Source organism: Alosa pseudoharengus, unplaced genomic scaffold (genome assembly GCF_046254945.1).
Source record: "Alosa pseudoharengus isolate Yale_2024_CS ecotype anadromous, Long Island Sound unplaced genomic scaffold, YU_APseudo_1.1 YU_APseudo_1.1_scf_13, whole genome shotgun sequence".
Taxonomy (NCBI): Eukaryota; Metazoa; Chordata; class Actinopteri; order Clupeiformes; family Clupeidae; genus Alosa; species Alosa pseudoharengus.
In genome coordinates this window covers 37,409,624-37,437,374 of record NW_027468598.1, presented here as the reverse complement: position 1 = coordinate 37,437,374, position 27,751 = coordinate 37,409,624, and the positions used below count along the sequence as shown (strand labels likewise).

Genomic DNA, 27,751 nt, shown 5'->3' with positions numbered 1-27,751 from the left:
AACCTACACAACACAGTAAGTAACACAGTGAGTAGGCTGATAATTGGATATAGGTCATTTCTATGCATCTGCTAAAATGTATTGTCATAGTCAGTTACCTTGGCAACCCACACATAAGGCAAATAGCAGCCTAATATGACAACATTTACTTTCTTCTTTTATTTACCACAAAGTCTGGTATAATAAGCCTAAACCATGTAGGCATCAAGTCAAGTATCAGTAGCTTAATCCAAGTAGGCAGTCTTTTATTTGTCGTCTTCCAGAAATGCTTAACCAACATGGACGCGTGAGGACGAACTTTGACCGCGGCATGCTGTAACGACTCCCACACACAGTTGCGTTCCATCAACGCATGCCAGTGGGTGTTCCCGACGGTAGCTATGCAAATGACTTGAAGTAAAACCGTAATTTGATTGGCTGGTGCCATCTGTTGTCCGTCTCCAGCACTGCACCGCACGCAACTGTGTGTAGGAGCCGGTAGTCACTGCACCGCACCCAACTGTGTGTAGGAGCCAGTAGTCACTGCACCGCACGCAACTGTGTGTAGGAGCCAGTAGTCACTGCACCGCACACAACTGTGTGTAGGAGCCGGTAGTCACTGCACCGCACGCAACTGTGTGTAGGAGCCAGTAGTCACTGCACCGCACGCAACTGTGTGTAGGAGCCGGTAGTCACTGCACCGCACCCAACTGTGTGTAGGAGCCAGTAGTCACTGCACCGCACGCAACTGTGTGTAGGAGCCAGTAGTCACTGCACCGCACACAACTGTGTGTAGGAGCCGGTAGTCACTGCACCGCACGCAACTGTGTGTAGGAGCCAGTAGTCACTGGTATTTTGCGCTGAGCCCAACACAACACAAATCTTCTCCCTCAACCAAGAGCAACCTAGCAGTGAGCACAGCGCATACCGTGAACAATGTGATTAATCTACATGCTGAGAGACAGTACCTGCTGATCCACAATAGTCTCTCTCTCTCTCTCTCTCTCTGTGTGTGTGTGTGCTTGTGCTTGCGTGTGTGTGTGTGTGTGTGTGTGCTCATACAGGTGGACATGGACGCAGCGGAGCAGGACCAAAACCAGTGGATGATCTAGACCAGAGTAATCTACCTCCTGATCTAGTGCAGAGTGATCTACCTGCTGATCTAGACCAGAGTGATCTACCTGCAGTCCAGAGTAATCTACCTGCTGATCTAGTCCAGAGTAATCTACCTGCTGATCTAGACCAGAGTAATCTACCTGCTGATCTAGACCAGAGTGATCTACCTGCTGAACTAGACCAGAGTAATCTACCTGCTGATCCAATGTAGTCTCTGTGTTTGTTTGTGTGTGTGTGTGTGTGTGTATCTACATATACAGAATCTGTTTGTGAGTGAAATGCCATTTTTCTGTCTTACTGAAGGTCAGAGAAATGTTTCTCTGGACAATGTGTTATTTATATTTGTAAATAAAACTTAGTTTAAGAGTTTATTGTGTGTGTGTGTTATGCGAGTTATGCAAAGGCAGCAGCTTTCCATAGAAAATTAATGAGGCAGCATATTTCTGTGGAGCTCAAAGCCAGATGTACTGCTATTTCAGTGCATCATACTGCCATCTAGTGGCCATGATGAGCTGTGCCTACAATCCAAGGTAAAGACTTCAGTTGGCTCATGTAAATCTCCCTTGGCTACTTGCCTGTCAGTAAGGCTGACTATTGGTGTCACAACAGAATTCAGATTTTCTTCAAGAAAAGAAAATTGAAATGTAAGGGCAAATTATAAAGGCAAGAAAAAACACTTTAATTTGTGTTCATGTTATGATTTGTTTTAAAATAAACTTCATGATATGATATTATATTGTGACTGAAAACCACGTCACTGTTCTCTGAGATTCAAGGATTCAAGGAAGCGTTATTGTCATGTGGGGGTAAAGGTAGTACTCAGGTACTCCGGTCCCAGTTGATTAACAGAGCAAACTTTACTCATTTGGTCACTTTAGAGTAGTGGAGGATGCAAACTGGTGCACTCAACTGTACATAGCTTAAGGTTCATTGTGCCTCTGCCTGTGCTAGCGTGCTATAGCAGCCATACTGTTTCCAGTCATCTGACCGCGCATGCTGCTGTCGTCCGCTACAGTCCAGTGTGTGTGAGGTTTCTCCCAAAGGGGTAGAAGGGTCCCCATCAAACATGGAATACAGTGTTTGTGTGATGTTCATCAGTTACTCTCTACAAGGCCTCAATGGACTGATTAGGTGATGGGGTCAAAGGTCAATGTCAGGGTCAGGTGTCCTATATGTCATGCAGTGTTTGTGTGATGTCAAGATATCAGTGGTAGTGTCAACTGTATGACATGCGTAACTGAAAACACATAGCTGACCAGGTGCTGTGTTGCTATCCATGAGTCAGACCTGCTTCTTGCACTGTGCAGTCAGCAACCGGCGGGGGGAGGAGTGACACAGTCAGTGCTGCACTATGTTTTCTTTCACCTCATGAACTGTTGTGAATTTACATTATGTGTGTGTAAAGTAATGGGAAAGTCCTTTTAGGCGAGTCTCTTGGTATCAGCCATAACGCGTTTTGGGCAGCTAATGGGTAGTTACTTTGATGACTGGCATGATGATTTGATGATCTCATGATTAGCACGACATTTCACTTACAAACTACTCTGTACATTTCTATGGAGGATTCTTTGAGTGCTCTGTCTCCTCATAAAGTCTCGGATAGGCCTATTGTTACACTGTATGGGGAGGCCAGAGTTTATATGGTGGTGGCCCCAAGGGGGCGCCCCTGCTACTCAAACATTTCAAACTAGAACCAGCCAATCAGCAACCCAGGTCCAGGAAGTGAAACAGAAACTGGACTTTCGACGCTTCTATTCCTGTTGACAATTTGGGAGACTGCCGTTCAAAAGGCTAGTAAACGGTGAAGGTACGTCGACAAAATAGTCTTTAAAAGCACCAGCATGCGCCATTAGGCGTTTTCAAGGCTATAACATGCATACGTAGGCTACATAGTCGAAATGCAGCGTCGCGTCTGAATGGTTGTGCTAAAATGAGTTTCAGGAAACGTTTAGTCAACATCATGATTCGTGTACATGGCTAACATTTGAGTAAACTGTTTTTAGGATTATTAGTATTAGAGCATCCATTCGTCTGGGGGAAAGTAGGCTATGGAGCCCACACAGGGTCATGTTGAATTTTTACAGTAGGAATTTTGTTTGAGCTTTTGAGGCAACGCCTAGAGAGGATGTTGTTTTGATGGACGTGTGTGTGTGTGTGTGTGTGTGTGTGTGTGTGTTGTTCTCTAGGATGGAGGAAACTAGCTCTACAGCCAACACGAAGAGTGATGATTGTGTGGGTCCAGGGAAAACCTTCGCAGGAAGAGACTCTTCTGCTGTACAGTAAGATTCAAATATGATGTGTGTGTGTGTGTGTGTGTGTGTGTGTGTGTGTGTGTGTGTGTGTGTGTTTGTTTGTTTGTTTGTGTGTGTGTGTTTGTGTGTGTGTGTTCTGCTTTTGCGAGAAGGCACTCTAAAGCAAGAATTCCCTAGGCACACCTTTAATAAATATGCCAGATGTAAATAATGCTAAATAATACTAACCCTAATAGCTAGGATGCAATTCATGAAAATTGGGCACTTCTGGATAAGTTTTTGATTTTTGGCAGGGTGTTAGGTATAGGCCTAAGGTTTTCAAAAATCACTGGATACAAGTTGGGGTGGCCCCCCTAGTGGCAGTTATCTATAAAATCCAAAATGGCCCCCGCCGAAAATAGAAAAGGTTATATCTAGGGTTGCAAAGGGGCGGAACATTTCCGGACACTTACCGGAAACTTTCCATGGGAAGTTAAGCTGGGGAATTTTGGAAATATTCCAAATTGGAAACTTTCATGGAATTAAAGGAAATTATGGGAATTAATGGGATTTTACAGGAATTAACTGGGAATTTTTGGTAATTCCTACTGTTTCATATACAGACATTAAAATTTTGTTTCGTAATAAGCAATATGATTTGTTTGTTCGTATTTTCGCTTAGCTTAGCATACAAAGCTAGCTACCATGCTAGCGGGAATCCCATTCTCTGCCAATGGTTTACTAGCGTGCTAAGCTAGCAACACTGAAACCACTGAACTGCCCAAGATACACCACGCCACTCAACAACAAAATCCAGTTGTTTGGAACATTGACTGACTATCAGTTTGTTCAGTTAGAATCCCAGAAAATGGTACAACAAATAAAAATATAATGACACAACATACCACCCTAACTAAACCTTATAGATTATGTAGGTTATATATAAGTTGTCAAGCTTAATCAGACAGATTAATCATCTCACCATTACAGTTAATGCAAAATGACGAACACCCATTTTAATGAGGACAAAAGTGACGACAAGCCCATAACTGGGCAACTCTGTTTGCAAACTTCCCCCAGTTTCACACCAGTTATTCCCACATGAGATGACATTTTCACTGGGAATTTATTTTCCCCATGCACATGAACGCACCATAGGTTTCCTTTATGTCTAGTAGCCTATACTGATTACTGTGTGCATAGGATTGACGTATGTGCAGGGTAGAAATTTGACTGAAATTGCATTAAATCAGGTTGTTTTAATTAATATTATGCTGCAAGATGGGGTTTTGTCCACTGCATTTAAGTTCCCTGTTATAGACTAACTTGCCAGATTAAAAATTCCCAGTTTATTCCCATTAATTCCCGTTTATTCCCGTTAATTTCCGTATATCCCGTTAATTCCCATGGAAAGTTTCCAACTTTGAAAATTCCCGGAATTTTGCAACCCTAGTTATATCTCAGCTTCCTTTAGTCTTAAATTGTTGTATAATGTATTTTTTCTACTTTGTTTGATACAAGGAATCCAATTTTGATATGTTTTTATTTTAAGTCCATTTCCATGTAGTATCATAGTCATATTTAGCTCATAAACTGTCAATATCTCTGAAAAAGTCACATTGAAATACTCAGGTCCCTAGACCCATATTTTTACCTCCAAGGTATGCTTTTCTTTGTTGATTGGACAGGTCACTATCACTATAGTGTCAAAAATCACATGTTGTGACCAAAAGGACCATTGTTGAGGCCTTAAATAAACACAACTTCAGAACTATGCCACAGTGAAAAGTTATATTAGGCTTTTCACCATGTTACGGATCAATATTGCATTTTAGTCAAATAACACACAAAAAAAAAATCATACTTAAACATCATATATTATTCAAAGATTTTTGATTTCACTCTTCATCATTACAGCCTCCCTCACACTTGCACAATGTGGTACAGCAAAGTCCAGCTCAGTGGCACTTACAGTTGCCCATACAGGCAACCACACAGCCACAGTTGAGGAGGAGTGAGCATCCCTTGCTGGCATCTTCCAGATCTGTCCAATATGGCACCCAGACTTTGGTTCTGTCATTCCATTCCCAACCCCACTCACTGGGGTCTGGAATCTCTGGAGTTTTGGAGAGGGAATAACCTGACTCCGCCAGATGGATTGCTTCGCATTTGCTCCGCATATCCATCTGGGAACTTTCCGTTGGAGAACGTTTGGGAAAAGGGCGAAAATACTGGTTAGCTGATTGGATAAACCATCTGTCTGTCACCACCAGTGTTGGGCAAGTTACTTCAAAATCGTAATGTACTATGCATTACTTATTACTGTCATTTCAAAGTAATTTGTTACATTATAATATTACTGTCTCTGAATTGTAAGGCATTACACTACTATTGCATTACTTTTAAGTTACTTTCACCAAAATATCTAGAAATATGGATTTGCCATTCTAAATGCAGTTTATTATGCTCAATGCAGCTTGCTCTTCCAATGGAGGGAGATGTGGTATAGCATAATGACTGAGCTAGGCTTAAGGCAGCAGTAGAATGCAATAGGCGCAGTGCTCATAATGCAATACAAGGAACAATCATAGTCAGATTTTTTTTTAAAACCGACAAAAGGTCAAAGTCTGGTAAATTGTGATAGAAATATTGTAACTTTAAGGCCTAGGCCTACTCATTAAAATCAACAGAGAGCCTACTATATTGTAGCCTGGCCCTTACCGCCTGTGACTACGAATTCTCTTCGTCATACAGTCTGGAACAAAGTAATAAGAATCCGTCTCCGTAATGGGCGGATGCTTATTTCGAGGTTTAAAATCATTGGAGTTCCCTTAACCAATCAGCAACGTTTGGTAATGACGTATGCTGTGCGCCGGAGTTCAGGCTATTAGCCTACGCTTCCCACTTCTGCTCTCAGTAGTACAGTGTTTTTCAACCACTGTGCCGGGGCACACTAGTGTGTCTCATTGATTGTATGATTGCACTATTTGTGGTATGCAGGCATTGTACAACGGGGGCCCCATATCCAGTATTCACAGAATCATCACATCCAGTTCATAACAGCAATTAAATTAGATATAGTCACCTACAAATGAAACAGAGGGCACTTGTTTTATTGAGCAGGTCTTGCATAGAAGCCATAATAAGGCCATATCTGTGTATTATTTGAAATTTTAGGCTATGGTATGTTTATTTTTTCTTCACACAGAATGTTAGTGTGCCGTGGGACATTTTAAGTGTCAAAAGTGTGCCGTGGCACAAAAAAGGTTGAAAAACACTGCAGTAGTAAACAGACCGCTGGCTAGTATGTAGGCTACCTGACCGCCAGGGCAGTCTCTTCGTAGTGGATATATCCCTAACTTGCGCCAGCCACAGACCGAGAGTTGTATACCAAAAGCGTCATGTCACCGAGATTATATCAGCTCTTGTCACACGCCAGTTTTCCTCTTATCTCTTCTCGCCGCTTATCAGACGATTGTTGTTCTACGCAGCCCGGTGACTTCGTCCGCATACTGTCTGTTGGGCCAGACTACGTGCGAGGCTGAAATAAAATTTTGGCCGGAAGTACGTAGGATGGTAACACCAGGCTAACTATATTGTAAATCAAAGCTTAAAGGAATCGTATGTAAGATTGTGGCCAAAACGGGTACTACAATCACTTTCAAATTACTGTAGAGCGGTGTATCCACTTCCCCTCCCCTCTGACTGGCAGAGTTGGCAACCGGATGACGAAACACTACTGACTTTGTGATTAGTAGATAGGTGGAGGGTGGCGCATTAGGCCAAAACACAACATGACAACATCAACATCAGTTGAGGGCTGCAACTTCACTTTTTAAATGACAATATCCTGGCCAGACTAACAGTCAGTGATATAAGTATTTGAAATGAACATGATTTCGTAATGTCTAGTGACATATCAGGGCAATTTTATGATTAATTGAAATACAATTTTTACATACGGTTCCTTTAATAAAGACATGTCAAGATGGTGGCCTGCTGGCCATTTCGGTGCCCTAAGTGAGTGGCTTTGAGTGAGTGACATTTAAATGATAACTTAAACACCTAAAGTAAAATAAAAGGCCTATTATTTACAGACCATTACTGTGTATTTTTAAACATTAATTTCTGAAGAAATGCTGTTTTACTTATAAATGGTGCACTGTCACTTTAAGAGCATTGATCTTTACGTTGTCATAATGCCCTTTTGCTAGCTCTTGTTTACAAGCCTTATTTGTTTGAGTTACATTGATAGCACAATATTAACAATAATATGCACAATGTTAAGTTGTTTTAAGCAACCTTTCTTGCTTTGGAAATGGAAGTATGCAATGACATGTTGCTTCACATTTCGTGAATACAAGTGAATTATGAGCCTGGTATCCACCTAGCTATCTGAATGGAATGCGTTTCAGTCGACTCAGCATATCATGTGCTTCATGTAGCCTAAATGCTTGGAAAACGAATGATTGAAGACCCACCAATTCTAGTACTACGTGGTGATTGAGAGAACCCAAAAGGTATCAAACTTGCATGTAACATCGTGTTAGTGCATTTTGACATTGTAAACGTTATTGATGAAGAGTGAAACGCAGTTTGCAGTAAAGCTACTATTCATTGGTTACATTTGGGTGCCCCCTCTGTCCTTTGGTGCCCAACGCAAAGTGCGTGATAAGCGTGGTGGAAGCGGTGGCACTGCCAGGCTACACAATCTTTTTCTGCATTTCTATCCCTTTATTCTCTTCAATTTAAGTTCACAGCACAAAGCTGACATGCACAACAGCATAGTTTGTGTTTTATCAAGAATCAAAAAGATTAGCGTGGCACTACTTTAGATGTTTCATTCATTAATTTACTTGTGCTATTTCGCGAGCTGAGAGATCTTTCGGTTTCCCACACAAAGTGCACTAACTATTATGTTCTTCATAGCCTTGTCTCTGACAAGCTGAAAATAATGAGCGTAGGCTTATGTCCATCCAGCAAATAGAGTCCGCCTGCGAGTCTGCTGCAGCCACAGTCATCTTCAACCAGTATCAGGAGATAACGTACTATTTTGCGCGGATTTTTTCTCCTCTGTTGTTCTCGCGTGGTGTTTGCGAATATGTATCAAAACAAAACAAGCGCTTAATTTTGGGTTAAACTGCATTGTAACGCGCGTTACTGAAGTTTGTACCGAGTAAATATTACCCAATTTTTTTTTTGTAATGCCTTACATTACCGCGTTACCGCAAACAGCAATATATTACAGTAATTACATTACTTTTGTAACGCATTACTCCCAACATTGGTCACCACCTATGTTGGTCGGTCCAAATCAACCAATCAGATAAAGGAAGCATTTTTTTCTAATGCCATCTTTTAACATACAAGTTAGATAAGTAGCTAACGTTAACATTTTTAAACTTACTATTTGTATGTGACATGAACCTCATCAACGACAATCCCCCACCAAGTTTTCATGGTAGGCTACACGTCTGAAGAAAGCATATTCCTTCTCGTTAAGTAACTAAGATTCAGGGCTACCAAACACTAACTTGAATTGGCCGTGGAGGATGTCTGTGTCCTTCATTCCTCCCAGCTACATTGCAGAGACTCCTAGCTTCCCCAGGAATACTAAAATATATTCGGATAAAACTTCAGCGATAGCTATGCTCATCTCATCCGTGGAAGTCGCCATGTTGTTTAGATTGAACAGTAGCTTCTCGTTGCGTCACACCTAAACCCGCCTCAAAACTAACGCTGATTGGACGTTCGTTTGGCAAACTGCTCCAAATTTTCTTTATCGGAGAGAGAATCTGCGAGTGAAAATCTGAAACTCTCGAGATTAGGATGGTCTCACGAGGCTAGAGAGGGACTGCTTCCAGACAAAAGCTGCAGCGTGCAGGACACGCTTTCCATGCTGGAATAAGGCATGATGGGTCGGGGGGATTGAATCCAGGGACTTGAGGCCATGAGTGAAAAGAAGCTTCCGGGTTTCATTGACTGACTCGACACCGCAGTTCTTACCAGTCCAGCGCAGGGCCGGAGTGGCGATCGGGACGATCGGGAGTTTTCCCGGTGGGCCGGCCGATGAGTCTGCGCGGTGCGGGCCGGCCCATACAGCTTTTATCGCGGCCGTGAGTCGTACGCGGCCATCGACCTGATAGGTGCATTAAGAATTTTCCACGAAAATCTCCAAGATCTACACTTTAACATTTGGGAAGTCCAACCAATATTTATACCATTCGCTCACTGTCTATATGTCATTCATGGTTACCCTCTCTCCCATGCTGATTTTTGTGTAGGCTAGCCTTAATTTTTTATCTTAATTCATTTTTGTCTTATTCAGGCGTTACAGAACTTTCATCACAAATAAAAAAAATGACAATTTAATTTGTTGGTTTGTACTTAAATTAACGTAAGCCTAGGCTAGAATGGAGCAAAGCCTCCTGGGAATGGGGAATGTGTTTCTGGTTTATCCAATGAACCGATTGCAGGTCAAGTCTATTTACAGAAATGTAGGGGGATAAATGAGCGGCCCCTCGTCTAATGGCATGACCCTACAAACGATCAAGTTCGAGGAAAACTACAGAAGTTTTGACAGTCGACGGATTTGCGTGGTTGCTTGCTGTTTTACATATGAATGGAAGGCAGAGAGCAAGGTTAGCGGAGCTAAAGCATTGACGTTATTGAAACTAGTACAAGCTAGTCTTATGTTGATATGTAGCCTAGGCCTAGCCTAATGACTAATTAGTGGGCCACTCAGGCTGATAAATGGTTTGTGGAACTTGTTGGAACTGTCTATATGTAAGCCTATATAGGCCTACTTTAATCGTTCTCGTACAAACCTATTCAAAGTGCCTGGTTTTTTCAATTATTTAATTACCTGTGTTATTAGGTTGACATTGTCTGTAGGCTAGGCCTTTTTTTTTAATTTATACAGGCAACTATTGGAGTGCTATGATACCCAGATATGTCCTTGCATGATGCTTGAAATTTCCATCCACCCTCAAAGCTGTTTTTATACTGCACTGTTGCATATCTAGTTCCTTACACATTTATTGAAAGTGCCTGGTTTGTGGTTGATTGGCTTGTTGTATTGCATTAGCACTATATATTTTGTTTGTGCTATTGATGTGTGTGCATGTTTGGGGGGGAGGGGTGTTGGGGGGTGTCCTGTGGATTTTAGTGCCCCACTCCGCCCCTGGTCCAGCGTTTGAGAACTTGCATGTGCACTGATTCCAGTGTGAGGCTGAGGGTGCCGGTGACTTCTGGGTAAGCTGCCCACGCATTCCATACATTGCTGATACAACGTCACATCATGTGAACGCGTGGAAGAGGGGCAGTGCTTGACATTTTTGAGGTCCCAGCATTTCTGAGATGTGGTGGATTGGAATATCTTTATATGCCTTCCCTGATCCAAATCCAATCCACAGCTCTGAGAGGCCTAACTCCTGGAACACTGCAGCTTTTGTCTGGAAGCAGTCCCTCTCCAAAACTCCAGAGATTCCAGACCCCAGTGAGTGGGGTTGGGAATGGAATGACAGAACCAAAGTCTGGGTGCCATACTGCCAGCAAGGGATGCTCACTCCTCCTCAACTGTGGCTGTGTGGTTGCCTGTCGCAGCACGTTTTCTTCTCTCTCCTTCATTTTACAGTCTAATTTTTACTAACTAGAACGGCTCGGGGTCAAAGGTCATACGGAATCGATTAATCTGCACTAATTTTTTTAATCAGTTATTTTTTCTCAAATTAATTAATCAAAATTAATCAGTTATTTTGACAGCCCTATAAATTAATTTATGTTACTATACACCAACTGGCCTGTAGGTGGCCGGAGACAGTTTTCTGTGAATATCTCAAGAACCGTAGGGCCTAGGAGGCCCACCTTTTTTTGTATGTTGGTCTTAAGGGGGCATGTCAACTTATCCCATTACCACTTATTTCATGTATAGCACCTAGTTAAAAATTAAAAAGCAAAACATTAGGTGTTTTCATCACAATATCTCTGGCTGACATGGTCAAAACTGCACGAAATTGAAAGTGTAGGATCATTATGACACCCTCCGAATGCATGCCAAGTTTCGTGGACTTTCGTTGATGGGGGGCCTTACAATAAAATAATTTATGTGTACATTTAGTGACCGTACACCAACAAGGATTGCCGGGACACTGAAAGACCGGGGTACACGAAACTTGGTGGGCATGTAACCCCACATGGATAGCATGGAACCATCACTTTTCGTTTTGATCTGTAGCCCCCCTGCTGGACTGGACCCCCCGAAAGGAGGGTAGGGCAGACAGTTTTCTGTGAATATCTTGAGAACCGTAGGGCCTAGGATGACCAATTTTTTGCGTATGTTTGCCTCCAGGATTCATATAAACCCATTCCATATGCACACATGTGCATAAACAGATACACACGCACACACATACATTCACAGTAATCCTACGTATGACACACTCACACAGTAGACATATATATGCATGCATGCACATGCACACACACAGGCACAGAAACAGGCAAACACACAAGCACATGCACATGCACGCACACACACCCACCCACACATAAACATAAACATGTACACGCACACATGCACACAATTCAAGAATTTCTCAGAATTATGAACAGGCAAGATGTTGGTGGGGTTGTATAAAATGTATATTACATGTAATTACAGTAAAACCTACTGTTAGAAATAAACATGGTGAAGCAGCTTTTAGCTGCTATGCGGCTCAGCTCTGGAACCAACTTTCGGAGGACATCAAAAAGGCCCCAACTGTAGCCAGTTTTAAATCTAGACTTAAGACCAAACTGTTCTCAGATGCTTTCTGTTAACTGCACTGAGTTACAAATTCTGAATCTGCCTTGATAATTATTCTACCTTGTCTTTTATTACTACTTTTGCCTTTGTTTTTGCTTATTAATTATTCTTTATTTTTAAATGATTTTACCTTGTGTTTTATGTTTTCTTTTAATTATGATCTTTACCTTTTAACTATTCTTTGACTATATTGCCCTTCTATGCTTTTAGTTGTCATTATTGTTTGTGTCACGTTTTCAGTGATGGGACTCGGGTTCAGATATGACAAACACCCAAAATTGACTCAGAGGAGATTTATTAACAGAAACAAAAAACAGAGCTTCCACAGTCCTGAGAATAATCCACAGGGAACACACTGGACCAATCTTCAACAGAAAGCAGTCTTCAGAAAAAGCACAAAAAAACAGTTCAGAAAAAAGTCGTAGAAGGCAAAACCCCAGCAGGAGAACAGGGCACAGGCAACTGGACACTCCAGAGAGGGTGCAGGTGAAACACAAAAGTCAATCCTCCTTCACGGCAGTAGGCCAGTCTTCATTCACCGGCAACAAAACACAGGCAGGCAAAAAACAGAAAAAACTTGGCGGCAAAAGTACAAAATCTTCAGGCAGAGAACAGAGTCGATGAAACATCAGGCAGAGGTCAAAAGCAGGCAGGCAAAAACTCACAGTCAGTCAGGCAGGCAGGTCGCACTCGAGAACTGCTACGAGAAGACGGAACGTTCTGATAGGGAGGCAGACTGGTAATGGGGATTTTAAAGCTGAAATTGCGATCAGATGCAGGCTGATTGACGCTGATTGGCAGGCAGATCAGAGACACCAGTGGAAGCAGGTGAGAACCAGGAGCAGACAGAGGAAGGGCCGAGACTCAGACCCACAGCAGTGGTACACAACAGCTCCTGCAGAGGGGGACAAATAGACAAAACACTAGGAGGACAAACCACAAACAGAGAGTCTGACAGTTTGGTTTTGTTTATGTAAAGCACATTGAATGACCTCTGTGTATGCGCTATATAAATAAACTTGACTTGACTTGATTTGACTTGTAGCTGGAAGTTCCAGATGTTGAATTGGTAATTGAGTAGATATGTTGAGTGATTTTGTCAATTTTACCTTTGAAAAAAGATGAGAACTCATTGCATTTATTAGTTGAGAGAAGTTCTGGTGCTAATTGTAAGGGGGGATTTGTTAACTTATCAACAGTTGAAAATAGAACACGAGTGTTATTTGAACTTCTACTGATGATGTTAGAAAAGAAAGACTGTCTTCTCTCTTTTTAGGAGTTTAACTGCTGGATTTTGCTTTCATGGTGCTTTCTGTTTGTCCTTAACTTTCTTGAATTGTAATGGAGCAATGTCATCCATAATGTTTGCCATTTTTGCATTAAAGCTGATTGGTTGTACTCAGGGTGTAGTTAAAGCTGATTGGCTGTGCTCAGGGTCTTGTTAAAGCTGATTGGCTGTGCTCAGGGTCTAATCAAAGCTGATTGGTTGGTGAGGGCTGAGTCTTCTGTCTGACTTAGACTACGTTTACACGAAGCAGGGTATTTACGAATATCTGGCCATCTACGTTTGCAAATAAAACTGAATTTACACGAGACCGTTTATTTTTAAAATGTGTTTACACGAACCCGTGTACATACATGTTGTCATGAGCATGCCAAACTACAGTGGCAGTCTAACGATAAGCTCAAGCTCACATTAACCAATCAGAACCCTGAAAAGTCGCACGTGAGAACATGTAAATGTAAACATTGGTCGCACATTTGGTGTACTTCTGTCGCATACTGTGACGTTGGCGACGTTGGCTGCCCAAAACTCCGTTTACCACAGTTTAGAACCAAACGCATAAACGGAGTTTTCAAAAAAAAAAAAACACTTTGGCCGGAGTTTTTTTGGATAACCGTTTTACGGGGCGAATTCTCCGTTTGCGTCTAAATGAAAGGCTCAAACGTAGGGAAATGTCTTCGTTTATAAAAATACACATGCTCGTGTAAACGGGGTCTTAGTTTAAACAGAGACTTTCTAATGTGGAGACACAGCGCCAGGGTAGGAATTTCACGGCGGCCACGACGGCCATGGCCGTCGTAGCCCCTTGCGTTGGCCGAAATGCCCCTTTGAAAATCAGAGGTTTACAGTGCCTTGGTGCCCCCTTCTCTCAATATTCTGGTTTGCGTCGGACTAAGTATTTTATTAGCCTATGGCCTGACAAAATAATCTTTCACAGTGCAAATTATTGTAGCATTTTACGCAGTGGAAAAGTGATAGCGCACGGCAAGAAAGTAAGTGCGTCCAGATTCCCATTCTTCTCAGTTGAACTACTCGCGAAGTAGCCTACTCATCATACAGGCATCACAAGTATCACATCACATGAAAGAGCTTTTTCTCAGCTTGTAAACGATGTTAGCCATTTGGTGAACGGTTCACGAAACAAATAAATACTATGATTAAATTGAATCATAAATTCTAGGATCTGCACCCATCTCCCTACCCATTCATCTTGGAATACTTAACGAACCCTTCGTTCAAAACATGGCAAACCATATATCAAAATAAACAGCAGACCTTACCGAACACGAAGGTTTAAAGCAGTCCCCTGTACAGTTAGCCATTCCAGAGTAATCCGGTTTTGAATTTGTAGCAAATTTCGACATGCATGTCTCCAAATTTGGGCTTTAAGTTTCACAACGTGTTTAATTTTTTTCCTACGTGATTTCATAACACGGCAAAGACAAAACAAATATCGCCTAGATGTCGGTAAATATTAAAATCAGAGGATATACAGCTGACTAAGAGTTTGTTTAAGTAGCCTTAATGATGACAAAATGCTAAGCATGCATCTAGGCTATTTGAGTTTCTTAAAGCTGAGCTGTGCTTAAATTGAACAATTTAATAGAAAGATAGATAGATAGATAGATAGATAGATACTTTATTGATCCCCAAGGGGAAATTCAAGAATTTACATGATTTCATAACAGGCCAAATATAAAATAAATGTTAAATATAGCCTAGATATCTGTAAATATTAGATGATCAGATGATTTACAGTTCTATGTAATATGTCATGTTTCATGTTTTTGTAATGTTTCATACAGTGATGCAGGTCTATTGAATAGGCTAAATACAATTTCAATCATTTTTATAGCCTACTGTATAGTTATAGCCTACTGTATAGTTAACTATACAGTAGGCTATAAAAATGATTGAAATTGTTAAAGGAACCATATGTAAGATTGTGGCCAAAACCGGTATTGCAGTCACTTTCAAATTACTGTAGAGAGGTGTATGCCCTCCCCCTCCCCCCTGACTCGAGGTTGCCAACCCGGATCCCGAAACACTACTGACTTTGTTATTAGTAGTTAGGTGGAGGGTGGCGCATCAGGCCAAAACACAACATGACATGACAAAACACATCAACATCAGTTGAGGGCTAAAACTTCACTTTTTAAATGACAATATCCTGGCCGGACTACTGTTGTCAGTGATATAAGTATTTGAAATGAACATAATTTCTTAATGTCTAGTGACATATCAGGGCTATTTTATGATTAAGTGAAATACATTTCTTACATACAGTTCCTTTAACTTTGGCCTTGGTGCACTGACATGTGGCCTTTGTGCCCCCCACCAAATATGCCCAACTGAAGGCCAAGTGGCCTTGCCCCCAAAATGGTGAAATTCCAAGCCTGCACAGCGCTCAAAAAATCCTCCATAGAAATGCATGGGGTTAGTTTGGAACACCAATATGGTCATTGTCTACACATATCCCATCCCTTCCTCAGCAAAATGTCGACATGTGAATACATTGAGCCAATCATGTGGTGTGATGTGGATACATTGAGCCAATCATATGGTGTGTTGTGAATACATCGTGCTAATCATGTGCTGTGAACTCGCAGCTGGAGCAAGGTTGGTGTCGTGAAGCCTTGCACGCGCATTTCTGCCGAATAGGATGCCCGATGAGTGCCCAAAAAGCGTTGCAATATGGCCGCCAAGTGGAGGGACTTTGGTTTAAACTCCTAACCCGTGTACTGTGTTAAAGGCATTTACACCAGAGTACACTTTAGCGTGCAGAGAAATTGTCTTTTGGACATACATGGTTGCTGTAAAATGTAAAAATCTACTAAGAGAAGTGAGAAACAAGAAACTCGTTTTAAATCGTGTTTCTTACCTTGTGACATCCACATTGTTCTGCCGAACTTATGCTAACCGTTTTGCTATCTTGTAAACAAATCCATGTGCTTTATCCTTACCTTTTTCCACAGTTTGAAATAGCATAGTGCACAATTTCTCCAGCAGAGGGGGAAATATAGCTAATCCTGCCAAATTTCCCTTTAAAAATGTGTTCATGAGATCAGCTTGTAAAAAAGCAAATATGTGGTATAAAACTACAATATACACGGTGTGGCCCCTTTCATGCACCTGAGAGTGTTTACAATTCAGAAATGAAGAAACAAGCAGCTTCAGCATCTGTGTGCTCCTGTGATCTCACTGCATGATCGGTCCTCCCATGTGAAGCGCCAGATTGTTAATCAGAAGCACGGTGGAATTACCATTTTTTACTTAAATGTAACCTTATTTTTGTGTATTCACTAATATCTTAACGTTTTGCATTGATGTAGTGGTGTGTAGTGTGTTGTTTATAATTTGTGTAGTGTGTGTGTGTGTGTGCCTGCGTGCATGCGTGTGTGTGTGTGTGTGAGAGAGAGACAGAGAGAGGCAGAGAGGATGTGGTCCTTCAGAGGGAGATGTGAAAACACTCACTGGAGTCATGTTGTGTTAACAGTGTCCAGCAGGGGGCGTCAGGCACACAGTCCAAGAGGACAGACAAGACCAGACAAGAGAAGGACTCTGCCTCAGAACACAGGTGAGATTATGGATGATAATCTGTCAAGCGTCAGCAAAATCCTTTAGAAACCATCTCTGCAGCGGTCAGGTTGGATTTGATGTTAGAAACCTTCTGTCCCTCTAGGTCCCTATTCTGTAACGCCATATCAGAACTGTGCATTATTTGTTCCTGTAGTAATGATGTTATTTAGATAGATAGATAGATAGATAGATAGATAGATAGATACTTTATTGATCCATAGGGGAAATTCAAGGTCACAGTAGCATACAGACAACACACACACACATTCAACATTCACTAACAGCAGAAAAAGTAATTAAAAATATATCATATAAAAAAACACAACTAAGCAATAAGGACTTAATCTAAATCAATTTATTCTGTTTATGTAAGGGAACCCTGCTGTGTCAGTAATGTGCAGTCAGTGATTGTACGCGATTTCAAGCCCATACAATTTTTTCGTCACGTTCAGCAATCATCTCCTCGCGATCCGCTCGTATGGAGTCAAAATAGGGTCTTTAATATTGAGAGTGTAATAAAGTTTTGCAGCTGTGCAAAAGGAGTTCTGCATGTGAAAAGAAATTTCGTACCTGTAGAAATATTTTGTACATGTGTGAAAAAATGATGTACCTGTAGAAATATTACGTACTTGTGTGAAAGAAATGTGTATCTGTAGAAATGTTTTGTACATATGTGGGGGGGAAATGCGGATCTGTAAAAATATTTGGTACATGTGTGGAAAAAATATGTACCTGCACAAATACTTTGTACGTGTGTGAATCTCCTACGCGATGCTTTCCTGCGCAACACTGAAAGTACGAGTGTGAAACTGAGATACAAGCTTACGGACTTTTGACCCTAATTTTACTGCCTTTCTGAAGAGCCAATCAACACATTGCTTACTGCCAACCAATCAGCGTTCCCCACCGACCACCTAGATTTTGGTGCTAAACAGATTGGCTTCATATCGAAGAGTATACTCAGAGCCCGTCTATAATGTCTTATTAGAAATTCTCTGGTATACTCTTTGATTGGGGTTGCAAAATTATAACTTAATTAAGAGTGACGTGGTAGCTCAATTTATACTGTGATCGCAAAAAGGGTTGAAGCGGAGCCGTAATGTTAACGTTAGCTATCCCATCCGCTTTTTAGACTGTAACGTTAGCAGCTAGCAGTAATGTTGACGAAATAGTTGAATTATTCATTCCATTTCCGAAAGGGTGATTCAGTGGTGTCATTCATGATTAAAAACAGTAATACTGTACACACATTTATGTTTATCTGCTATTATTATTTGATATGAGAACACGTTTATTTTATCACCCTTTGCAAGCCTATAATAATAGCCTTGTGGACGGCAAAAAGACGAATCAGATGAATGGGTTGTAATGGGACATCCACAGCTAGGAGATTATAGTGAGTGAGATTATAGTAATGCCCTTCCAGGACTGTTGGTTTGTTGTTTGGAATACAACATCCCATTGTCTTACATAGTTTTGTTTTCTTTGTGTTTGGGGAGTATTTTAACCACACGGTTATCTCGTCAGTTTATGAAGCATAGACTGAACAGGACGGTAGACTACCAAGAAAGCAAGCGCTTAGGCAAAGTCTATGGCAAGATCTGAATGTAAATGGATAAACCCGTTCAAGCGTTTTCTTTATTTCCTATTTCTTTCAATTCTTTAACTTAAGACATGTAAGAATTAAGCCTACTTATTCGCTGGGCAACGTACAAACTGACGAGTTACATTAGCCCTAGCACTATGAGCTACGATAAACGTCAGCTACGATAGCTATGGCAGCTATCATACAGTTATTATTTCATGTTCTGGTATGATATTCTTAACGTTTTGACTATGTTACAACTGATAAAAGCATGACAAATAAAGTAACCAAATCGCTTTGCAATATTTTAGTCCAGAAATACTTATGGGTGTTCATTTACAGTAATGTTACGACCTATCTGCCCTTGCTGTTACCACCAGTTTTAATAACTAATCTAGATCTGTGGGTTAGCGGCAAAATCTGGGTGGTCGGTGGGGAATGCTGATTGGTTGGCAGTAAGCAATGTGTTGATTGGCTCTTCAGAAAGGCAGTAAAATTAGGGTCAAAAGTCCGTAAGCTTGTATCTCAGTTTCACACTCGTACTTTCAGTGTTGCGCAGGAAAGCATTCCGTAGGAGATTCACACACGTACAAAGTATTTGTGCAGGTACATATTTTTTCCACACGTGTACAAAATATTTTTACAGATCCGCATTTTCCCCCCACATATGTACAAAACATTTCTACAGATACACATTTCTTTCACACAAGTACGTAATATTTCTACAGGTACATAATTTTTTCACACATGTACAAAATATTTCTACAGGTACGCAATTTCTTTTCACATGCAGAACTCCTTTTGCACAGCTGCAAAACTTTATTACACATGTAAACATCTTTTCACAAGCTCTCAATATTAAAGACCCTATTTTGACTCCATACGCTCGCTGCCCATTCCGTGAATACTCTGTAAAAAAACGCTCTCTGTAGGCAGCCCAGAGGGGTATTTCACAAAACCTAGATAAGGGATTAAGCTGGGATTTTTAGGTTATCCTGGATGAATTTAGCCTTGACTTGGTTTCACAAAAGAGATGGCACATAAGTTACCATGGGGATTTATTCTCTGCACCTAGCCTGGTCCCGACCAGGCTAACAGCCAAGCTAAGTTAATTCTAATGGTAATTATGTCTTCTTATTGGTTCAGCTAGCTGTCATTCACATCAGACCTCCGTGCTATTTTTTAAGGAGCTTTATTCCATTTATAAACTATTTGCTAAATGTATTTGCTCGCAAAACAAAACAGATTGTCTGCCTACTACCATATAGTTATTATTTTAATTGTGCCTTATAATTATTAACATAGGCCTAGGTACTCTTTGTTTGCTTATTTTATTGATAGATGTTTGATGAATAGCCTACTGTAGTTGATTGGAAGTGAAGGGGCAAGTTCTCGGAGGTATTTTCAACTATAATATTAAGGTATATCATACTATGTGCATCTTTGCAGTGGCAAGCGCTTTCATAATGACGTTGCATGCCGAGACAAGGAAGCACTCACACGTGGCCGTGGGTGCATACGTAAATTTGCATTCAGTTGGTCTACCACGCCTACTCACGCTGTTTTACAGAAATAGCCATGATTCCCCATTCCAAAAAGGACAACTTTACTTCATTGTTAGTCTATATAAAATGCGGTTGTTCACGTTGTGTGAATGACGCTATTTTCCGGGACTTTTTTATTCCAACCGTGGGCATTTTGGAGCAGAAACGAGAACGCGCACACATCCTGAATTACTTACACCTGGCTTGACATAGTTGCTCCTACTCATCTTGGATTGGCGTTAGAGAAACGAGTTTAGCTAGGATGACCAGACAACGCATATGTCAAACCTCGCTTTATCACTTATCTTGGATGTCTTAATTCTGCCTTTGTGAAATACCCCTCTGGCTCCAAAAACTGGAAACAAACAAAATGTCCCCCAAACACAAAGAACACCTTGTGTGGAGTTTCTCTGGGAATACTGAAGGGGGGGGTGACCTACCTCTCTGTTGTGTTTCCTTTGGTCCTTGGTTAAAATATAATGTATGTTGTTTTGGACAATTTTTAAAAAATATTTATAAACAAACACAACAAATGCAACTTCCTGCGCAATCGCTGACTACATCTTTAACTATTAGAATACGAGAGAAATAAACTCCACTGTCAGTCTTCTGCAAACTGTCCTTCCATGACTGCCAGTGTCTAATAGTTTACAACCCCCCTGCATGTTCACATTCTGGTGATATGGACAAAACCCCACTGTGTCTAGCTACAGTGTGTCTATGAGAGGAAATTACTTCAAATGACCACATTATGATGTAGTGAACTATAATCTTTTCTAATGAATGAGAATTTTCAACAGTGTGGCCACTTCCGGTTTGGGACAACTCAGTGAAAACAAACATTCATCCATCTATGACAACTGAAGTCACTCAATCCAGCTGTCATCAACTTTACACTTTTGCCATTCTATCTAGCTTTATTCACGTGGGTTTGTTTTCACTGAATGCAGCCCATAGACTGCGCTTTATCTAAAGAGGAAATTATGTGATCGTGATGTTTAAAACATGATTACAGGGACTACAGGTGGAACTTAGCAATTGTTGCTATAACTGCTATAATTTTTGCTGGCCAAACACATATTCTCTTGTATCACAAGATTCATGTTTATTTGTGCATTGTCCCTGTTTTAAATAAATCCATTTCCAATTCCAATGACAGGTCACTATTGATTGTGCATGAACATTCTCCCCAGGTGTTCTATGATGATGTTCATGTGTGTGTTTTGTGTGATTCTGTCATTGATCCAGATGGACACCAGAGGAGGCAGAGATCCATAAGAAACTCAGATCCACTCTGAAGAGCAAGTTTCAGCAGCTGGTTGAGGGAGTACCAAATCAGGGAGACCCCAGACTCCTCCAAGAGATCTACACAGACCTCTACGTCACAGAGGGGGGAAGAGGAGGATGGGTCAATGATGAACATGAGGTCAGACAGATAGAGGAGGTATGTGACATGTCTGATTACTCTGATGATGAATCTGATGGAGGAGGAGGGGTCAATGATGAACATGAGGTCAGTCAGATAGAGGGGGCATTTGACATGTCTGATGACTCTGATGATGAATCTGATGGAGGAGGAGGGGTCAATGATGAACATGAGGTCAGACAGATAGAGAGGGCATCCTGGAGAAGAGAAGAACAGGACAGACCAATCGAATGCAGTGACATCTTTAATCGCTTACTGGAAGAGGAAAGACGCAGAAAAGAACACTTCCTGGAAGAAGAGAGAAGAATCTCTGAGCCCTTTCACAGACAACACAAACCCCTCAGAACAGTGCTGACAAAGGGAGTGGCTGGCATTGGGAAAACTGTCTCTGTGCAGAAGTTCATTCTGGACTGGGCTGAAGGAACAGCCAATCAGGAAGTCCACTTCATATTTCCTCTTCCTTTCCGGGAGCTGAACCTGATGAAGGAGGACAAACTCAGTCTGGTGGATCTTATTCAGCACTTTTTCCCAGAAATCAAAGATTCCAGAATCTTCTCCAGTTCAGATCACAGAGTCATGTTCATCTTTGATGGTCTGGATGAGTGTCGACTTCCTCTAAATTTCCTCTCCAACCCGAGGTGTTGTGATGTTACAGAGCCAGCCTCAGTTGATGTGCTGCTGACAAACCTCATCAAGGGGAATCTGCTTCCCTCTGCTCTCCTCTGGATCACCACCCGACCAGCAGCAGCCAATCAGATCCCTTCAAAGTGTGTGGCCCAGGTGACGGAAATAAGGGGATTCAATGACCCACAGAAAGATGAGTACTTCAGGAAGAGAATCAGTGATGAGAACCTGGCCAGCAGAACCATCACACACCTGAAGTCTTCCAGGAGCCTCTACATCATGTGCCACATTCCAGTCTTCTGCTGGATTACAGCCACTGTTGTAGAGAAAACATCAGAATCAGAGAAAGTAAAAATGCCAAGGACTCTCACTCAAATGTACACACACTTCCTGATGATGCAGACAGGCATGAAACATGTCAAGTACACAGAGAGAAAAGAGACAGATGAAGAGGTGATTTTCAAACTGGGGAAACTGGCTTTCCAACAGCTGGAGAAGGGCAATCTGATCTTCTATGAGGAAGACCTGAGAGAGTGTGGCATTGATGTCACAGAAGCATCAGTGTACTCAGGAGTGTGTACCCAGATCTTCAGAGAGGAGGCTGGGCTGTGCCACGGGAGGGTGTTCAGCTTTGTGCATCTGAGCATCCAGGAGTTTCTTGCAGCTCTGTATGTGTTCCTCTGCTTCAGCAACAGACAGAGAAACATGCCTGACCAACAGCAAACCTCTCAGCTCTCTGCTCTGTTCAGAGCTGCAACACTTCATGACCTACACAAGACTGCAGTGGACCTGGCCTTACAGAGTAAGAATGGACACCTGGACCTTTTCCTCCGCTTCCTTCTGGGCCTCTCACTGGAGTCCAATCAGAATCTCTTAAAGCACCTTCTGCCACAGAGCAGTAACCAATCAGATAGCTCAGAGAAAACAGTCCAGTGTGTCAAACAGAAGATCAGAGATCAGAGGAGCTCAGACAGAAGGATCAACCTATTCTACTGTCTGAATGAGCTGAATCACCATGCTGTAGTGGAACACAAAATGAACTCAGAAGATCTGCATGTAGAGACGCTCTTACCAGGACAGTGGAAGACTAAGACATGGGAGACGTTTAAGATGTCAGAGGAGCAGCTGGCTGAGTTTGACCTGCAGAAGTACATAAAGACACCAGAGGAAGATCAGACTGAACTCCTCAGTCCAGAGGAAGTTCTTCAGAAGCTGCTGCCAGGAGTCACATCAGCTCTGTAAGTAGCACACTGTGTGTGTGTGTGTGTGTGTGTGTGTGTGTTTTTGTTTACAGTATGTGATAAAGAGTTCCTACGTCATGTCCTACGTCATGTCCTACGTCATGTGCGTCCCAGCACTTTAGTATGGACTGACCGTACTGGATGGATGTCCATGTGCTTCTCTAGCCTTTATGGACAGGACAGTAGAGATGAGACAGGAAGCAGGTGGGAGAGAGATGGGGACTGGGGTCAGGAAATGACCTCACGCTGGACTCAAATGTGGGTCCCTGTGGGCACTGAACTAGAGATGTCCGATAATATCGGCCCACCGATATTATCGGCCCGATATTAGCATAAAAATGTAATATCTGTTAATATCGTTATCGGATTTTTTTTGCCTTAAAACCGATAAAATAATGCTTGCGTTACACCCAAATAGTGCCTATGCGCTCCTGAAGCGTTTACCGGCGCACAGATGATGACCTCATCAAGCTGCGTCTTGAAGCATACAAACAAGCGTGGATGGCGGCAGTAACAAACTTGCTCGCTCTGTTTCAACATTATGTCTGTGGTTTGGAATTGGCCATGGCCGTCGTAGCCCCTTGAGTTGGCCGTGACGCCCCTTTGAAAATCAGAGGTTTACAGGCCACGGTGGCCTTGGTGCCCCCTTCTTTAAATATTCTGCTTTGCGTCCTACTAATAGCGATATATATTTAGCCTATGGCCAAATTACGCAGTGGAGAAAGTGACAGCGCAAGAAAGTGCGTCCAAATTAACCCATTCTTCTCAGTTGAACTACTCGCGAAGTAGCCTACTCATCACACAGACATCACAAGTATCACATGAAAGAGCTTTTTCTCAGCTTTTAAACGATGTTAGCCGCTAATTGCTGTGGTGAACGGTTCGCGAGAAAAGTAAATAATATCATTCAATCATAAATTCTACTGAAGGTTTTGCGTCCATCTCCCTACCCATTCATCTCGGTGGAATACTTCAGAACCCTTCGTTTAACATATGACAAACCATATATCAGAATAAACAGCAGACCTTACCGAACAGAAAGGTGTAAATCAGTCCCCTGTACAGTTAGCCGTTCCAGACTAATCCCGTTTTGAATTTGCAGTAAATTTCAACATACATGGATGTCTCCAAATTTGGGATTTAAGTTTTACACAGTGTTTAAATTGTTCCACATTATTTCATAACGGGCCAAATACAAAACAAATATTACAAATGTCGCCTAGATATGGGTAAATCAGAGGACAGCTGACTGTAAGAGTTTGTGAAAGTAGCCTTAATGATCACAAAATGCTAAGCATGCATAGGCTATTTGAGTTTCTTAAAGCTGAGCTGTGCTTAAATTGTTCAATACATGATTTCATAACAGGCCAAATATAAAATAAATGTTAAATATAGCCTAGATATCTGAAAATATTAGATGATCAGATGATTTACAGTTATATGTAATATGTCATGTTTTTGTATACAGTGATGCAGGTCTACTGCAGTGAATACAACTTTGATCATTTTTATAGCCTACTACTGTATAGTTAACTTTGGCCTTGGTGCCCTGACATGTGGCCTTTGTGCCCCCCACCAAATATGCCCAACTGAAGGCCAAGTGGCCTTGCCCCTAAAATGGTGAAATTCCAAGCCTGATTGTGGGTATGGCCCGTTATGTACTTCACCTCAAGCCTGAAGTAGTTTTTGTAGCTCAAACAAATGTTTTCAAAATTGTGCAGTATAGTTGCTTGCCACATTGTAATTGACTCATATTTGTGCATTCATTCAATTAAGGTGATTGAGTTTTAGTTGAAGAAACAGTTCATGAAGCATCCTACAAATGCAGGCTCATTTAACACAGAAAAAGGGTAGCCTGTCATACACCATGCCTGTTATTTTAGTTGGCTTTACATTCTGCTATGTTGCACATAGTTGTTCAGGTACAATGTTTTATCATTTGTGAAGAAGTCAAATTTGCCCTATTTGTTGTGGGCATTGTCAAGATTATCTCAGGGAGAGTGTAATCCAAACTGTTGTTTGAGACAATTAAAAAAGAAAAAAGAAACATGGCACTTTTTCCCTAAATTAAGTTGAAGTATTTTTCTTATTTTGCACAGACAATGTTAACATTTGGAAAGCCTTGTTGCATTCAAGAATGCATCCAGTGGGGCATCACAATAACATTAAGCATGTTGTGTTAATTCCACAACAGGAGATATGTGATGTTACCTAAATTAGTTTTGAGGAAAAATAACCCACATATCGACATCGGTATCGGCTGATATCGGAATCGAAATTTGAGAGTTGGACAATATCGGCATATCGGATATCGGCAAAAAAGCCAATATCGGACATCCCTACACTGAACCCATGTATGGTGCAGGACCACGATGCTACCGCTGTGCTAACGTGTGTGTGTGTGTGTGTGTGTGTGTGTGTGTGTGTGTGTGTTTGTTTACAGTTTGTGATAAAGAGAGGGGGCGGCTGTGTGTCTGTGTGTGTGCAGGAATGTGTGTGTACGTGTGTAGGACTGGGCGATTATTATTGAACGCTTATTGCTTTTACACGTTTGCACTTATAGTCTCATTGACAAGGTACTATCAATAAGAAATGACAAACACTGCATTGTGCTTTCTGTTGAAATATGAGATGCCCCCATTGAGGCTTGTTGGGTCAGTGTTTATGCTTAGATCATCCAGGCCACCAAGGGGAGGTTCTGGCTCTGTGTGTGTAGACTGGAGTGTGTGTGTGTGTGTGTGTGTGTGGGAGAGATGGTGTGTGTGATAGAGAGGGAGAGTGTGTGAGGAGTGGTTGTGAGTGTGTTTGTGTTTGAAATTGTGGGTTTGTGGATGGCAGGGATCAGTGTGTGTGTGTGTGTGTGAGAGAGAGAGAGAGAGAGTGTATGTGTGTGAGGAAGTGTGGGAAGAGTGTGGGTGTAGATTGGAGTGTGTATTTGTGTGTGTGAGAGTTTGCGTGAGATGTCGGGTGTATACATTTGTGTGTGTGTGTGTGGAGATGTGAATGCAAGAGTGTGTGTGTGTGTGTGGTGGAGATGTGAATGCAAGAGAGTGTGTGTGCATGTGTATGTTCAGTTGGGGAATGAGAGTGTGTTGAAGGCGATCTTCAGGCGAAGTGCTGGTGCTGCCAACTGTGCCAAGGGCAGCAAATGTTGCTGGATGATTGATTCTTAGATGCCTCCTCAGAATACGTCTAGTATTTGAACGTGAGACCAGAATCTTATGGCAAATCTTACAAATTGGCTCTTCCAAATGAGCTGGAAGGCCTCTCTCATCAGGCCCAAAGCCAGAATGTGCCCATACCCACGATGTGACATGGGGCTTTGCCACCAAATTAGCCCTCTCTTCCATGATGGAATAAAAATCGACTACTGTCGGCTCAGAACCATGTGAAGGAATTGTGTTTTAAAGCACGTGCAGTAAAACAAATGAGGTCCTGCTTTTGGGGCCTTCTCACACGCCTGTATTTTATGCTTTCATGGGGCCATATTAAATTCAGAATACAAAACATTACACAGGTCCTAGGCTACTCTTGAACTCTTGAACGCAGGATAAGGCTAAACACAAAGCGCATGGGTGTGTGTAGGTGAGTTTGTGTGTGTGTTTGTGAGAGAGAGAGAAAGAAAGAGAGAGAGAGAGCGAGAGCAGGGCTCTACAGTGCGCCCATTTCACTTGCACATGCGAGTAAAAATGATGACGTGCGAGTGCAAAAAAATATTTAGGCGCACTGGTGCGAATGACTTCTAACCATGTCAATGTTTGTCTACAAAATACACCGCAACATCGAGAAACAGTACTGGTGCAAACCATAGAATCATGTAGCGAATGCAGCATAAAAACTACACCTCCCATCAACGTTAGCAGTTTCGCGTTGTGACTCGCTAGTAGTCGCTTCTATCAAATTCAAGAGCACGCAGAAAAAGCGGAAAGTTAGACTAGCCAGCCAAGATGCAAAGATTGAAGAAATTAGTTATTCTATCCACCAAAATTTATCAGATATAGAAGGAACAGGATGAGATTCTGAGAATGCAGTGAGAGAAAGAAAGGTAACCTAACATGCCTTTTAGCCCAGTTGACGTATCGGCTGCAATATGCAAAATATAGCTGTAGCGAACAGGCACAAAAGTAGCCTCCGGTAATACTCCCATTTTATTCAAAGGTAGAACGCTACTGACAACTCCAGGCTTCCACGCATGCTTGTTTGTTTACTCCGAATACAAGCTGAAGTGCAAAACGAAAGTAGGCCTAACGTTTGCCTTCTGCCCCCATCAATGCAGATATTTCAAATAAAAACTAGTAGTATAAAACTAAATACTAAAAGTATAAAAAATATCCT

General features: G+C 41.7%; 1 protein-coding gene across 4 annotated transcripts in view; it reads left to right on the top strand.

Annotated features, from left to right (window-relative positions):
• Positions 1–2,817: 2,817 nt before the first annotated feature.
• Positions 2,818–27,751, top strand: part of LOC143122160 (uncharacterized) — an 85,559-nt gene continuing 60,625 nt past the window's right edge. For 3 of the 4 annotated variants that reach the window (XM_076282992.1, XM_076282990.1, XM_076282993.1), the window contains exons 1-4: positions 2,818–2,902; positions 3,282–3,374; positions 16,914–16,994; positions 21,374–23,413. In XM_076282992.1, the coding sequence (XP_076139107.1) occupies positions 3,283–3,374; positions 16,914–16,994; positions 21,374–23,413 (2,213 nt within the window). In that variant the 5' untranslated portion in view covers positions 2,818–2,902; position 3,282. The remainder of the gene's footprint in view (positions 2,903–3,281; positions 3,375–16,913; positions 16,995–21,373; positions 23,414–27,751) is intronic. The other variant, XM_076282991.1, reaches the window with a different exon arrangement.